Consider the following 17098-nt stretch of genomic DNA (forward strand, 5'->3'; position numbering starts at 1 on the left):
GGTTCCCTGGAGCTGTGGAAAGTGCAGGGTGATCTCTGGTATTACCTGAGAGTCGCTGGCAGTAGTGTGAAGTTCCATTTTCCATGGCTGCAATGAATTTCATAAGGCAGAAATGGAGGGTCAGGGCTGTCTTACTTTTTAAGTCTTACCTAAACGTGAACGGATATGCATGCAACAGATTCACCAACCCGTGCCCTAGACTGGGGAGTGCATTTCTCCGTTTATCTCGGACAGAACTGACCTTGATATTCTAGACTTGTTACTCTACATAAGAGAGACTGATTAGCAGCAACGTAATAACCCGAGTTCTCCTCAAAACATTTTCTGATCCCCCTGTATCATATTTGATGATGCTCAGAGCTGCCTCTTCCTTAATTTAACCCCACCCTACTTTAAAGCGTCTTAGGCATGGCCTGCTGCTCTCCTATCTTAAAGCCTCTTATTTGTTTTGGTGTATGTCTTGTTTGTTGGTCTTGACTAGATTGGAAGTTCCAAGTATGTCTATATAGCGCTGAGTATATCTGACTGATTAATAATAATGATGATAAAGTGCAGCTGGGGGATTTCACTTCTGAAGCTGTTAGTGACTGTCCCAGCCACCTCTATACTGCCATCATTAATTCTTGCAGAGCCTTCCCTGCCTTGTGTTGACTTACAAGGAAACATTTCTTGCCTTTTCTCCCAAGAATATTTTTGACTCCCTAACTCCAATCCCATTGTAGAATTCTGTTTCCATTTTGAAAATAAGGTGAACTTGACCAATAAACCTGAAGCATCGGTCAATGAACTCAAACTGCCACCTACTGGTGACTGTAGTGAAGTAACGCAAAAAGACTTCATCCTGTTATAAGAGGACCATCATGCACCTTGAACTGAAAGTGTGAGGAAACCTGGACTCTGGTCTGGTCAAAACGGGCCAATTATCAGGTTGATAACCTGACTTTGTGTCAGTCCTAGCAAGGGGTTTCAAACTGGGGTTGACCAAGTCTCTTGTTGTGATAAAGCTGCTTATATTTGGCGTTACACTAGAATCACCAGCATGCTCAGTACATCATCACCAGGTTCTAATGAATTTTCGTCTTTTATTGGCTGTAGGCATCGGTGAAGTCAGGTGGTGCACCACCTCCGAACAAGAGACCAAAAAATGCAGTGCTATGAAAACAGCCTTTGCAGGAGCCGGCATCACTCCCTCCTTGGCCTGTGTGCAGGGCAGCTCTGCCATAGACTGTGCCCAAATGGTTTCTGTAAGTGCGAAATTAGCCTATGTGTGCATGCAAAATGTATATTTGAAAATGAATGGTTTAAATAGAGGGCTGCACTTGGTTGAGAGATTTCTTTACTTGAAGGCAGGCTCACTTGTTGCTTCTCTCACTGTAATAGGGTCACACTCAGATATTGGAATCGCTTATGGCCCTTGGGATCTGAGCACTTTTTAAAATGCAGCAGTTTCTCCATTAGTTAAAACATATCCATCTCCTTTAACTATGAAATGGAATGAACAAGTATTTCAGGCACAGATTGTTTTATTAGGTTTATGAGACCCAGCTGCTGAGCGTGCCTGTGCTATTAGCCAGGATGCCCTTTCCTCACATAGCTAATGGCAGTAAAATTCCTCCCTTAGTGAACTGCAGTTTACATTAGGTATTTTATAGAAGGCAGAATGTGAATCAGACCTTAGACTTTGGCCAGGACACCTGATTCAACACCATGTCTCATGATTTATATGCTTGTTTGAAGGACGACAGCACCAGCATTGCTCAACTCCCTTAGTATTGCTCTGCAAGACTAGATTCCAGTGTCGAATTAGGTCCTTATCTTTCTGGCCCCGACAGGAGAGCTGAGAACCAACAGAATAGTAATACCCCATGCAACAAAGAGTAAGGTGACATAAGGTACAATGTTCTATTAGTACATCTTGTTTCTTTATTGAGTTTATCACCCAAAGAATTGAACCAAAATGTCATGCACAAGGAAATGACAAAAATATGTAAGTGTAGCCATGCTATGAGGCAAATAAGTGGAAAACAGACTCCCAGTATAGCCACATTAAAAAGAGAATAGCCTTACCATTATTGTAACCAGCTTAAGATGTTTGAAGGTTTCCCATTGCACAAGGCTTTTATATGCTCCGTGTCCTTGCTGGCTTAAAAAATTGCTTCACAATACAGATTTTTGCACTGTATTACAAGCATCCATCTTTCCGATCATTGACTACTACAACAGTTTGCATCTTGGAATTCCCTACTCTATCCTCCGTCCACTTCAGTTTTACTAAATGCTGCTGCACGAGTACTCTCGGGTTTAAAGAGGACTGATCATATTACGCCTACATTGATTGAACTGCACTGGCTATCAATCCAGGAAAGAATCAAATATAAGATTGCAATGTTGATTTTTAAACTATTAAACGACCAGACATGCCATTGGGCTAACTCAATGTTAAAAGTTTACCAGCCTACAAGAGTCCTGCGTTCCATTCAATGAGATCTACTTGAAATTCCATCCCCGAAATTAGCACGTTTACATACAACCTGTGAGTGCGCCTTTTCTATGGCTGGACCTGTTGCGCCAGGAGGTGAACCCTTGGCCTAGTGCAGGATTGGTAGGCTCCCTGGTCAGACCCAGAGAGCGCCTGCCACCAGGAGGCGGAGCACAGGAGGAGACAAAGGCTAGCTGGAGCTTCGCCACTAGCAACCCTAGATACCCCCGGGTTGAGCCTTTGGGTACCCGGGCCGCCTGGTCTTAAGTGGGCCTTGCAAGATCTCCTTGACAGGACGTTCAGGAGTGTGCCCACTATGATCAAGGGTGCACAGTCGATACTCAGACCAGAAGTCCTGGGTGCCTAAGAAGGCCAGAAGAGAGTCTCTGAATGTATGGCAAGGATCAAGGCCAGGTTCAAGGAAATGTGGTCATCCAATGCAAGGGTCAGAGCCAGTAATCAGTCCGTGGATAGTCAAGCAAAGCAGGGGTCAGTTACCAGTAGTCAGTCCGTGGGTAGTCAGCCAAAGCAGAGGTCAAGTTCCAGGAGACAGTAAGACATGGTCGAGTTCAGGCAGAGGTCAGTTCCGGCAGCATGCAGACGTGGTCGGTAATCAGGCAGAGGTCAGTTCCAGGCAGCGTGCAGATGTGGTTGGTAATCAGGCAGAGGTCAGTTCCAGTCAGCGTGCAGACGTGGTTGTAGAACAGGCAGAAGGTCAGAGGCAGGCAGCGATCAACGTAGTCAAAGGGAAGCCGAGGTCAGTACCGAGAAGGCAGTCCGAAAGGTACTACTTGGGGAGATGAGGAGACAGAAGGAAGCTGGAACAGGACTGGAATGAGACTGGAACAAAGGCTGGAACGAGACTGGAACACAGACTGGACCCGATTGCCAAGGCAAGGAAGTCAGGGCAGGAGCTTTCTTTTATAGGACGGTCAATCAGGGCGTGCCACGGAGCTCGGATCCGCCCCATGAGGCCTGGCTGGAAGACGAAGGCCCAGCGACTGCTGCCGCGGGATGCGGAGGCCTAGCTGTGCTTGCCACCACTGCCAGAGAGGACGACCCGGGGCCTTTGGGAGAGTTAGAGAGGTGAGCAGGCCCAGGCGTGGGCCGAGCGTGGACAGGACGTGCAACAGTATCCCCCATTCTAGGCCTCCCCCTCCTTGGGTGAGGTTTGTCTGGGTGCACCCCATGGAAAGCCCTGAGGAGGTCCTTGTCCAGCATGTTCTGTTAGGGTTCCCAAGAGTTCTCCTCGGCCCTGTACCCCTCCCAAAATAGTAAATACTCCCAACATCCTCGACGCCGACGGACATCGAGGACCTCTCTTACCTGGAGGGTATGATCTGGCTCGGTGGACACTTGAGGCAGAAGTGGAGCTTTGCGGGAAGGCCAAGATAGCACGAGTGGTTTCAGTAGAGAAACAAGGAAGGTATTGTGGATACCCATGGATCGCGGCAACGGTAATTGGTAGGTGACTGCTCCTACTCTCTGGAGGATGGGAAAAGGTCCAATGTACTTGGGTGCCAGGCGGTGAGGGGAGACGCAGCCTAATGTGCTTGGTATTTAGCCATATCTTTTGACCGGGTCTGAAGAGTGGGTCTGCTCTTTTATGGGTGTCAGTGAACTTCTTGGAACGTTCTGCGGCTTGGGTGAATCGTTCTTTTACTTGGTTCCATACATTACGGATACTTTGCGCCGTGATCTGCGCTACTGTCGAAGGCACAGAGAGTGGTACCGGCAATGGTAGTTGTGGATGGCGCCCGAATACCACAGAAAATGAGGAGACGTCTGTGGCGGCAGCAAGATGTGTATTATTTATTTATTTGTTTGTTTGTTTGCTTTTGTATACCTACTTATCAAAAAAACAAGAGAACATAAGTGTTCTGCTCACCTATTTATCTATCTATCCTTGTATACTGTATCATGAATGAATCTTTTATTTCAAAATCATATATAAAATTTCAGCTATATCAAACTTTTCTTCTGTTTAGATTGACACACCTGTACCTCACTCGTACTATTAAATATCCCTTGCTTACACTATCCCATCCCACTGAATATATTGATTTATTCAAAATCAAACTACACCCCTTATTCATACAATCCCGCCCCAGTAAAAATATACTCGTCTATTGAAAACCCACTTTAAAGACTTATGAAAGACTTATCAAATACCCCTAACTATTTGTCAATGTTTTTAACTTTTTATTTTAACATAAAAATCTTGCAAAAAAAACCAGTTGTTATTACAGAATACCTTCTTATTTTAAAAGACATCTTTTGTTATACAGTTCCCAATGATGAAAATATTAAGATGGTGTTCCAGAGAACCAGTTCTATTCCAGATAATGAAAATGAACAAATTTTATTTCAAAAACACTCTTTTTTCTCAAAAACCAATTCCCAATGGTGGAAATATCCAAACAGTATTCCAGAGAACCAGCTAGATTCCCAAAAAGTAAATGTGTCCAGGTTTTATTTCCAAAAGTCCACAGTATTCCAAAGACCCAGTTCGATTCCCAAATGGTGAATGTGTCCAGGTATTATTTCAAAAGCCCGACACCATGGCATTTCGGCAGAGTCCCGCCTGCATCAGGAGCACTTCAACCAGACGTAGACATATATATCCACCAAAGAAGATTTTTAAACCACCATTTCCACTCTTTTTAAACCACCATTTCCACTCTTGCTCAGAGTTATTGTAAAATCTTCTATTGCTGACTCTACACAGATGTGCATCCACTGTTTTTTTACAGTTGCATTAAAAATGATTTTACTTTTGTACCTTTTGTGTTCAATGTTCTCCTTTTGTATACCGACATTCATTGGGGTACATTACATCGGTTTACATGTTAGTGTGGAGAAATAGTAGGACAAGTGTGCCTTACTATTTTACATGGAACGGAGGCAAATCAACAGATAGTACAATTACATTTTAGCAGTGGTGAACATTGAAAAGGAATTGATTCAAACAGCTTAACAGGGCGATTTGATTCAACAGCTCAACAGGTCAATAACTATAGTTACATAGGGAGGTAGGCATCTCTAGTTATTTACAAAGGGGGGGAATCTGTACATGGGAGGCAGGATGGGGTTTATTGAGGTACGCAGGCATGTCTAAAGGTTAATTGGGATTGTGACGTTTCTCTTTTATTGTGAGGTTGGGGTGGGTATGAGGGGGGGGGGGGGAGTTAGGCTTGAGGGCTGAAAGGCTTTTTGGAATAGCCAGGTTTTTAGATTTTTTTGAAAGACTGGGTGGAAGTCTCCAGTCTGAGCTGTTCAGGGAGTGTGTTCCACAGAGAAGGGCCAGCTATTGATATGGTGTGATCTCTGATTGCGGTTAGGTGTGCTTGTTTTGCGGAGGGTATGTTTAGCAGGCCAGTGTTTTTAGATCTGAGGTTTCTTTGCGTGTGGTGGTGGTGGAGGGCATCTTTAAGCCATTCGGTGTTTTTATTGTGTATTGATTTGTGTAGTAGGGTAAGGGTTTTGTATTGAATTCTGTGGGATATTGGGAGCCAGTGAAGTTCTTTGAGGATGGGTGTGATGTGGGTGGAGCAACTGCTGTTTGTTAGGGATCTGGCTGCTGCATTTTGGAGTAATTGCAGGGGTTTGAGGGTGGATGAGGGGAGTCCAAGTAGTAGGGAGTTGCAGTAGTCCAGTTTGGAGAAAAGGAGGGATTGAAGTACTGTCCTGTAGTATTGGTTGAAGAGGAGGGGTTTGATTTTCTTGAGGACTTGTAGCTTGAAGTAGCCATCTTTTATTGTGGCGGTGATATGTTTTTTTAGGTTGAGCTCGGAGTCCAGTGTAATACCTAGGTCTTTTACTTCGGTAATGCATCGGCTGGGTGGGTGTGGTAATTTGGATGTTCTTTGTGCGGTGCTTGTTTACTATGTGTAGTATTTCGGGTTTTGAGTGATTGAGTGTGAGGGAACATTGCGTGCGGAGGTTATTTATTTGGGCTGAGTAGGTTTCCCATTGTAGTAGGGTGCATTGTAAGTTTTCTTTCATGGGGAGTAGTATTTGAACGCCATCTGCGTAGATGAAGTAGTGGAGGTTTAGGCTGGAGAGGAGTTTGCAGAGGGGGAGCATGTATATATTGAATAGGGTGGAGGATAGGGAGGAGCCTTGAGGGACGCCATGAGGGAGTGGGAAGAGTTTTGATTCACAGTTGTTTAGTCGCACTTTATATGATCTGTTAGATAAGTAGGATTTGAACCATTTCAGGGTTTTGTCGCCAAGTCTGATTTCTGTTAGCTGTGATAGTAGAGTGTTGTGGTTGATGGTGTCGAATGCAGCAGAGATGTCCAGTAGTATTAGGAGGTAGGAGTGTCCGGCATCAAGACCTCTCAGGGCGGTGTCTGTGAGGGATAGTAGTAGGGTTTCAGTGCTGAGTGATTTCCTGAATCCGTGTTGAGAGGGGAAGAGGATTTTGTGTGTTTCGAGGTGTTCCGAGAGTTGGCGGTTGACAATTTTTTCTAGGATCTTCTAAATGAAGGAGAGGTTTGAGATGGGTCTGTAGTTTGCAGGGTCGGAAGGATTCAGTTGTGGTTGTTTTTAGAATGGATTTAATTACGGCGCATTTGAGCGCATCCGGGTAGAGATCTTGGTTGAGGGATGTATTTATTATGTTGGTTATTGGTTTAGCGATAACTTCAGGGATTAGCTTGAGAGATTTTACTGGGATAGGATCAAGGGGGATGAGACAATTATGAGACAATTCAGCCAAGGGGGATGAGACAAATATGGGACAATTCGGCCCAAGGGAGCAAGTCGGCCCAATTATTTTGCTGGTCGTTTATGTAAGATCTGAGAAAGTCTTTCAGGGCCCAGTTAGTTCTTTCAGCTTGGCTGTTCGCCTGAGGATGGTATGCTGAGGTAAAGCTTAGCTGAATATTAAACTTTTGACATAAGGACCGCCAATACTTTGCAGTGAATTGTGGGCCTCTGTCTGATACAATTTCCTTAGGTAGCCCATGAAGTCGAAAATATGAGTCAAGAACAGCTTGGCAAGTTTGGCAGCCGATGGGAAGCTCTGGAATGGGATGAAATGTCCCATCTTGGAAAACGGTCAATGATGACCCAGATGAGTGTTGTTTGCAGAGGGTCGAAGATCGGTGATGAAATCTGTAGATATGCTGGCCCATGGTTCAGTGGGCACTGGTAGTGGCTGCAAGAGTCCCCATGGCCAGCCGGTGGGCGGCTTCTATTGTGCACATATTGGGCACATATTGGGCATGAATCCACATAGTTATGAGAGTCTATCACCACGCTGGGCCACCAGTAATAACACCTCAGCATTTCTAAGGTTCATGCTTGACCAGGATGTCCAGCTAGTTTCGAATCATGGGCCCAGCGGAGCACGCATTCAAGTAACCAATGTGGGACGACTGTTTTACCAGTCAATGATGTGCCTTGGGATGTCTGGGGTATCTTCAGACTTGAGAACATAAGAACATAAGAAGAACATAAGAAAATGCCATACTGGGTCAGACCAAGGGTCCATCAAGCCCAGCATCCTGTTTCCAACAGTGGCCAATCCAGGCCATAAGAACCTGGCAAGTACCCAAAAACTAAGTCTATTCCATGTTACCGTTGCTAATGGCAGTGGCTATTCTCTAAGAGAACTTAATAGCAGGTAATGGACTGCTCCTCCAAGAACTTATCCAATCCTTTTTTAAACACCACTATACTAACTGCACTAACCACATCCTCTGGCAACAAATTCCAGAGTTTAATTGTGCGTTGAGTAAAAAAGAACTTTCTCCGATTAGTTTTAAATGTGCCCCATACTAACTTCATGGAGTGCCCCCTAGTCTTTCTACTATCCGAAAGAGTAAATAACCGATTCACATCTACCTATTCTAGACCTCTCATAATTTTAAACATCTCTTAGGGATGTGAATCGTTTTTTGACGATTTAAAATATCGTCCGATATATTTTAAATCGTCAAAAATCGTTAGAGCCGCGATACAATAACAATTCCCCCGATTTATCGTCAAAAAATCGTAAATCGGGGGAAGGGGGAGGGGAAGGGGGAGGGCGGGAAAACCGGCACACTAAAACAACCCTAAAACCCACCCCGACCCTTTAAAATAAATCCCCCACCCTCCCGAACCCCCCCAAAATGCCTTAAATTACCTGGGGTCCAGAGGAAGGGTCCCGGTGTGATCTTTTACTCTTGGACCTCCGGTGCTTGTAGAAATGGCGCCGGCGCTACCTTTTGGTTTTTCCGTACGGAAAAACGATTCGCGGCAGGAGATCGCTCCCGGACCCCCACTGGACCCCCAGGGACTTTTGGCCAGCTTGGGGGGGCCTCCTGACCCCCACAAGACTTGCCAAAAGTCCAGCGGGGGTCCGGAACGACCTCCTGCAGTCGAATCGTGTTGTCTACGGCCGGCGCCATTTTGCGCAAAATGGCGGCGCAAAATGGCGCCGGCCGTAGACAACACGATTCGACTGCAGGAGGTCGTTCCGGACCCCCGCTGGACTTTTGGCAAGTCTTGTGGGGGTCAGGAGGCCCCCCCAAGCTGGCCAAAAGTCCCTGGGGGTCCAGCGGGGGTCCGGGAGCGATCTCCTGCCGCGAATCGTTTTTCCGTACGGAAAAACGATTTGCATGCAGGAAGTCGTTCCCGGACCCCCGCTGGACTTTTGGCAAGTCTTGTGGGGGTCCGGAGGCCCCCCCAAGCTGGCCAAAAGTCCCTGGGGGTCCAGCGGGGGTCCGGGAGCGATCTCCTACGCTCCTGACCTCGGGGGACAAAAAACAAAATGGCGCCGGCGCTACCTTTGACCTGTCATATGACAAGGCAAAGGTAGCGCCGGCGCCATTTCTACAAGCACCGGAGGTCCGAGAGTAAAAGATCACACTGGGACCCTTCCTCTGGACCCCAGGTAATTTAAGGCATTTTGGGGGGGGTTCGGGAGGGTGGGGGATTTATTTTAAAGGGTCGGGGTGGGTTTTAGGGATGTTTTAGTGTGCCGGTTTTCGATTTACACGATTTTCACGATATTTAAAAAACCCAAACGGCGACGATCCGATTCCCTCCCCCTCCCAGCCGAAATCGATCGTTAAGATGATCGATCACATGATTCACATCTCTAACATCTCTATCATATCCCTCCTCAGCCGTCTCTTCTCCAAGCTGAAAAGTCCTAACCTCTTTAGTCTTTCCTCATACGGGAGCTGTTCCATTCCCCTTATCATTTTGGTAGCCCTTCTCTGTACCTTCTCCATCGCAATTATATCTTTTTTTGAGATGCGGCGACCAGAATTGTACACAGTATTCAATGTGCGGTCTCACCATGGAGCGATACAGATGCATTATGACATTTTCCGTTTTATTCACCATTCCCTTTCTAATAATTCCCAACATTCTGTTTGCTTTTTTGACTGCCGCAGCACACTGAACCGACGATTTCAATGTGTTATCCACTATAATGCCTAGATCTCTTTCTTGGGTTGTAGCACCTAATATGGAACCCAACATTGTGTAATTATAGCATGGGTTATTTTTCCCTATATGCATCACCTTGCACTTATCCACATTAAATTTCATCTGCCATTTGGATGCCCAATTTTCCAGTCTCACAAGGTCTTCCTGCAATTTATCACAATCTGCTTGTGATTTAACTACTCTGAACAATTTTGTGTCATCTGCAAATTTGATTATCTCACTCGTCGAATTTCTTTCCAGATCATTTATAAATATATTGAAAAGTAAGGGTCCCAATACAGATCCCTGAGGCACTCCACTGTCCACTCCCTTCCACTGAGAAAATTGTCCATTTAATCCTACTCTCTGTTTCCTGTCTTTTAGCCAGTTTGCAATCCACGAAAGGACATCGCCACCTATCCCATGACTTTTTACTTTTCCTAGAAGCCTCTCATGAGGAACTTTGTCAAACGCCTTCTGAAAATCCAAGTATACTACATCTTCTGGTTCACCTTTATCCACATGTTTATTAACTTCTTCAAAAAAGTGAAGTAGATTTGTGAGGCAAGACTTGCCCTGGGTAAAGCCATGTTGACTTTGTTCCATTAAACCATGTCTTTCTATATGTTCTTTGATTTTGATGTTTAGAACACTTTCTACTATTTTTCCTGGCACTGAAGTCAGGCTAACCGGTCTGTAGTTTCCCGGAACGCCCCTGGAGCCCTTTTTAAATATTGGGGTTACATTTGCTATCCTCCAGTCTTCAGGTACAATGGATGATTTTAATGATAGGTTACAAATTTTTACTAATAGGTCTGAAATTTCATTTTTTAGTTCCTTCAGAACTCTGGGGTGTATACCATCCGGTCCAGGTGATTTACTACTCTTCAGTTTGTCAATCAGGCCTACCACATCTTCTAGGTTCACCATGATTTGATTTAGTCCATCTGAATCATTACCCATGAAAACCTTCTCCATTACAGGTATCTCCCCAACATCCTCTTCAGTAAACACCGAAGCAAAGAAATCATTTAATCTTTCCGCGATGGCCTTATCTTCTCTAAGAGCAAGAGAGTGCGTCAACACAAAGGTTTTTGGAGGCTGGTCGGTAACACAACTCAAAGTTGAATCATTCGATGAATAATGCCCAACAGGCTTGTCTCGGATTTAATAATTGCGCTTCCTTGAGGTGCTCCAGATTCTTGTGATCTGTAAATATAGTAAATCGGTGTTGGACACCCTCCAGCCAGAGGCACAACTCCTGGAGTGCAAGTTGAACAGCTAGGAGTTCGCAATCACCGATGGTGTAGTTCTACTCCGCAGGTGAAAATTTATGAGAATAAAAAGAGCACCTTACCAATGTACCCTTGGAGGAGTACTGGCTTAGTACTGCACCGGCTCCGATAGCGGATGCATCTACTTTGACGACAAATGGATGACTGGGATCAGGATATCGCAAACAGGGTCTGGAGCAGAATGCTTCCTTTAGGCATGGAATGCTGATTGAGCTTGAGGGCTCCAAACCCGGAGATTGGTCCCTTTCTTAGTCATTACGGTGAGTGGAGTGGCTAATGTTGAGAAGTTAGCTATAAAGCTTCTATAATAATTTGTGAATCCAAGAAATCTTTGCAAGGCCCGGAGGCTGACTGATTGGGGCCAGTTATGAATTCCCTGAAGTTTTTCGGGATCCATACTAAATCCTTGATTAGAAATAATGTAACCTAAGAATGGTAGATGATTCTGCTTGAAGATGCATTTCTCAAGATTTGCGTAAAGGTGATTTTCTCGGAGGCGTTGGAGAACAGTTCTGACATGAGAGTGATGGGATTTCAAGTCTTTTGAAAATATCAGGATGTCATCTAACTACACCACCACGAATGAATAAAGGAGATCTCTAAGAATTTCATTCATCAGGCGTTGGAACACCGCAGAGGCATTGCAAAGGCCGAAAGGCATCACTATGTACTGTAGTGGCCATCCCTGGTGTTAAACATAATTTTCCATATGTACTCAGGCTGGATGCGCATGAGGTTGTACACTCCTCGCAGATCGAGCTTCGTGAAGATCTGGTCTTGTAGACGATCGAATAATTCACTGATGAGAGGTAATGGGTAGCGATCTTTACAGGTGATGGCATTTAACCCTCGGTAATCGATGCAAGGACGAAGTCCTCCATCCTTCTTTTTAACAAAGAAGAAGCCTGCTCCTGCTGGAGAGTCAGAATGTCTAATGAATCCTGTCTCGGTTTTCCTTTATATATTCAGACATCGCCTGGGTCTCGGGGAACGAGAGTGGATAGGTCCTACCCTTGGGAGGAGTAGTACCAGGTAGAAGTTCGATAGGACAATTATATTTTCGGAGTGGAGGTAATGTGTCTGCTTTCTGTTTCGAGAAAACGTCCTCAAAGTCAGCATACTGAGCCAGTAGGCCGGCGAGGGTGGTGGTCTTCAGGACGGTCACTGCTGGGGATACTTGTTTCAAGCAGTGTTTCGACATTGTGGACGCCACTGAACTAGCTGGAGGGATTGCCAGTCAAATTGAGGTCCATGAGTCTGGAGCCAGGGGAGGCCCAGTATAACTGGGTGTGTGGAATGCTTTAGAATATAGAGGGATATCTCTTCTTCGTGTAGAGTTCCCACTGTGAGATAGAAGGCCACCGTGCGGTGCGTGATACGTCCGGGGAGATGTTCCCCTTGAATAGAGGTTATGCAGAGAGGAACTTCCAGGAGTTGTACTGGAATTTTCAGAAGGTTCACTATGTCATCCATTTTGAAGCTGCCACTAGCTCCTGTATCGATGAGAGCAGTGGTGGTAAAGGAGCGGGACTCCATGGATAGTGTAACAGTTAGTAGAAGTTGGGGGCTGGTGACAGTAGGCAGGCAGCGATCAACATAGTCAAAGGGAAGCCGAGGTCAGTACCGAGAAGACAGTCCGAAAGATGCTACCTGGGGAGACGAGGAGACAGAAGGACACTGGAACGAGACTGGAACAGGACTGGAATGAGACTGGAACAAAGGCTGGAACGAGACTGGAACGCAGAGGCAAACTAGAAATCACTAGGATCGACCCGATTGCCAAGGCAAGGAAGTCAGGGCAGGAACTTTCTGTTATAGGATGGTCAATCAGGGCGCGCCGCTGAGCTGGTATCCGCCCCTGGCCCTTTAAGGTGCCAGGCGGTCTGCGCGTGCCTAGGGGCGGGGCCGATGCCATGGAGGATGCCGAGCCCTGCCGTGAGGCCTAGCTATGAAGGCCCTTTGACCGCAGCCGCAGGACACTGAGGCCTAGCTGTGCTTGCCACCGCTGCTGGAGAGGATGACCCGGGGCCCTTGGGAGAGCTGGAGAGGTGAGCAGGCCCGGGTGGGGGCCGAGCGTGGACGGGACACGCAACAGGACCTAGCTTTTGGAACTTACTCCCTTCTGACCTGAGGCAATCAGATTCAATAAAACCTTTTAGGAAACAGGTCAAAACCTTTTTGTTTAATTTAGCTTATTTTTAATTATTTTTATTGTTGAATTTTATTTTGTTTTTAACTCATATATTATTTATTCTGTGATATCATTGTAATATGACTTTATTTCACGCTGAGGCTTAAGATATTTTATGATTTTATGTCTGTTTTTCTGTTTTAACTTTGTCTAATTTTGTTAATTTTATGATTGTATGCATGTTTCCTATGTTCATCGCTCAGGCCTATTTTGTGTTGAGTTATTCGTAAATCCAATAAATGTAAATGTAACCATTTTAATAATGAGACTATTGCCCTTGAGCAGGGCCGCCATCAGGAATTTTGAGGCCCCATACAGCCAAAATGTCTGGGCCACAAGCATTCAGTGGATAAAGTATATGCAACAATGTTTATACCTATGTGTAAACTCCACCATAGGTGTAAAAAAATAAAAACAAGTCAACAAACTCAAATCACTTAGATAAATGCACAGTATCTGAGAAATCCAGTGGGTTCTATCCAATAAAGCAGTTCAGTGTGAGTACTGAATTGTGTCCATCTCGACTCATAGTGGAAATAACAGCAAATTCAGGTTTATGAAGCAATCAGTCTTCTTACTTTCTGATTTGCAAAATCTTTAATTAAGTCTTTGTAACTGAGTTGTCTGGCAAGCTCATGCTCAATAGAGAGAATTGCCAGGCCGTTTAGACGTTGTTCACTCATTGTAGAACGCAGATAGTTCTTGATTGATGAAAGTTTGCTAAATGCCCTCTCTCCTTCCGCCACTGAAAGTGGGAGGGTGGTGAAAATCCGAAGAGCAATACACACCTCTCCGAATATTCCTTGAAGCTCTAGTTTGTAGATTGAGTTAAGCAAATCTAAGGGACCCATGTCTTCTGGAAATGTAGCTTCGTACACTTTCCGAAGATGTTGCAGCTCACTGAGTAAAGATGATGTAAAATCTTCAGGGTATGCTGAGATCAATTCCTCAGTCGATGCCATCAGATCTTCTTCACTCATTGTTCTCACTTTTAAGATTGGAGAAAATAGCTTGCAGACTTCCTCCATAGACTGGAAGCGTTGATGAAGATCATACACATTATGTGCTTGATTACGGAAGCCGAAAATTCAATGTAAACCCTCCCTCATGTGGCCATTCATTCAGCGGTTGACTTGTTAGGCCTAGTTCACCCTAATAAATAGATAATGCACCAGCCCCCCAGTAATAAATAGATAATACACCAGACGTCCCCCCAGTAATAAATAGATAATGCACCAGCTCCCCCCAGTAATAAATAGATAATGCACCAGACGTCCCCCCAGTAATAAATAGATAATGCACCGGCAAAACAAACTTGTTACTTACCCTTTGTGCTCCGGGGACTCCGCGGCTCCTCGGCCTCCAGCTAGCAAGCAGACAGCGACGGCCCGCGCGCTTTGCCGGCGCATACTGTCTGACGCGGCGGTGACGTCACAGCCGCGTCAGACAGTGAACGCTGGCAGGACAGAGCGCGCGGACGAGTCTCTGTCTGCGGTGCTCTGTAAATCAATGCTATGTGTGTCTAAAAGACACGCATAGCATTGATTCTCTCCCTTCTCTGGGGCCCGCACCCAGGGCCGGCTCCAGGTTTCAGTAGGCCCCTGGGCGACAGACTGTCGGAGAGAGCCTCAGTGGGCCTCTTTGCCATGAACTAATACATCCCCCAAGCGCACCTGCCGCCTGGCGGCTGCAGGCCCCCATATGTGGCAGTAGATCCTGGGGCCCCATACTGCAGGCCCAAGAATACTGCCCTGATGGCGGCCCTGCCCTTGAGTGCTGGTTGCCAGTATGGAAGAATCACTGTGGTGCACCCTACTAGTTGCACCTGATGCCTACTTTGTGCCTTGAAGAATTCCCGCACAGGAGAAGCAATCATTTCTGAACTTGTGCTGAAGAGTATTCTTCTTGTCTTACATGACCGGGTACAGAACTGGCACATTCTGCCCTGTATCTGCATAGTAATAGACTGAGGCCCTTGTCATGGAGAAGACGCATTGGAGGAAAGCGAACTAGTTTGAACTCCAAGCATTCTCCAAGTGCTTAAAACTTTAAGAAAAATGCAGGGGCTGGAGATAACCCACTGGTATTTGCTACCTGTAATATTTTTGCCATGGAAATACTTAGCTACAGCACTAGAACCAGGAATATTTAGAACTGCAAAACAAAAGGGAAAAATTGAGTACAAAAAAAAATTGAAAGACCTTCAGTTTAGTGGAAGGTAACAATGAACCATTATCTGCTCTCATTAACAGAACTGTGAATCTGTGAATCTTTAATTGGTTATCTCATTCCTCTCTGCTCACCTGTGCTTGGCGGTTTTATGAGAGAATGGCAGAACAGTAATGTCACGAGGACTGGATATTTTTCTCAGTACTACTGTTACAAATGAACAGAAAGTGTAGCTATACCTGCTTCTTACTTGTACATGAATGGTTTCTCAACGATCACATCCAATTTATCTTACCCTGCAAAACATATATACAACATGATTCTTACAAAAATACAAATGGGACCAGAATAAACAGTCAAATTATGTTTCAGTTATTATTTTTCATTTCTGATCATTTATTATTATTGGAATTAATTTCCTTACTTTTAATTTTGAAATATGGAAGAAATTTCAAAGAAAAAAAATCACTATTTTATGTTAAGTGCCTGACACTATAATTAACACAGAAATGTAATGGCAGAAAAAGATCATATGTGCCCATCCAGTCTTTCCATCCACACCAACTATTCCGCCCTACCTCTCTCACAGTTATCTCCTGTATTTATTCCATGCTTTCTTGACTCCAGATACTGTCCTTGTCTCCACCATCTTCTCTGTGAAGCTGTTCTATGCATCCACCAGCCTCTCTGTGAAGAAATTCCTTAGATTACTGATGTCTTCCCTCCATGACTCCTCATTCCAAAGTTTCCTTTCCACTGACTGGCTCATCTCCTGTGGATTGTACCTTGGAGGTATTTAAGTGTCTCTATCATATTACCCCTATTCCCTCTTTCCTCTAGGGTAAGCATGTTTGGATCTTTAAGCCTATCTCCATATGCTTTAGAACAAAGACCACTGACCATTTTAGTAGCCACCCTCTGGTCCGACTCCATCCTGTTTATATCCTTTTGAAGGTTCAGTCTCCAGAATTGTACCCGGTATTCCAAGTGAGATCTCACCAATGACCTATGCAGGGGAAATATCATCTCCCTTTTTCTGCTGACCATCTTTCTGGCTTTTACCGTCTGTTTATCCACCTGTTTGGCCACCTTTAGCTTTTCAGACATAACTGCCCAGATCCTGTGCTTGTTTTGTGCTTAGAATTTCACTCCATATACTGTACTTCTCCCTTGGGTTTTTGTAGTCCAAATGCATTTATCTGTATTTTTCAGTTTTAAATTTTAGCAGCCAGCTAAGGGTTTCATATGCAAATGCTTTTTTACTTGTGACTATGTCAAGTTATTTTACATAACACAGAGCAACAATATTTAAATCTGCCTCTGCCATTTAGATTTGCAAATCTGGAAGGCTGTTACCTAGATTATGAGCATTTGTGTTGATAGCCATCCAGATACTTCTCCTTGCCTTTTCTTCCCTTTATATAATCTCATACCTGTTATCCTTCTCTCTTGCTTATAGGTCACATTGTAAGGTCCTCACTTTTGAGGTTTTTCTGTTAACATCTTGATTTCTTTTTTTGGGCGGGCGCAGAGGTG

General features: G+C 44.9%; 1 protein-coding gene across 2 annotated transcripts in view; it reads left to right on the top strand.

The window, feature by feature from the left end:
- Positions 1 to 17098, top strand: part of MELTF (melanotransferrin) — a 148271-nt gene that overhangs the window by 32604 nt on the left and 98569 nt on the right. For both annotated transcript variants that reach the window (XM_029616069.1, XM_029616070.1), the window contains exon 2: positions 1096 to 1244. In XM_029616069.1, the coding sequence (XP_029471929.1) occupies positions 1096 to 1244 (149 nt within the window). The remainder of the gene's footprint in view (positions 1 to 1095; positions 1245 to 17098) is intronic.

The sequence above is a fragment of the Rhinatrema bivittatum genome, chromosome 9 (assembly GCF_901001135.1).
Source record: "Rhinatrema bivittatum chromosome 9, aRhiBiv1.1, whole genome shotgun sequence".
Taxonomy (NCBI): domain Eukaryota; kingdom Metazoa; phylum Chordata; class Amphibia; order Gymnophiona; family Rhinatrematidae; genus Rhinatrema; species Rhinatrema bivittatum.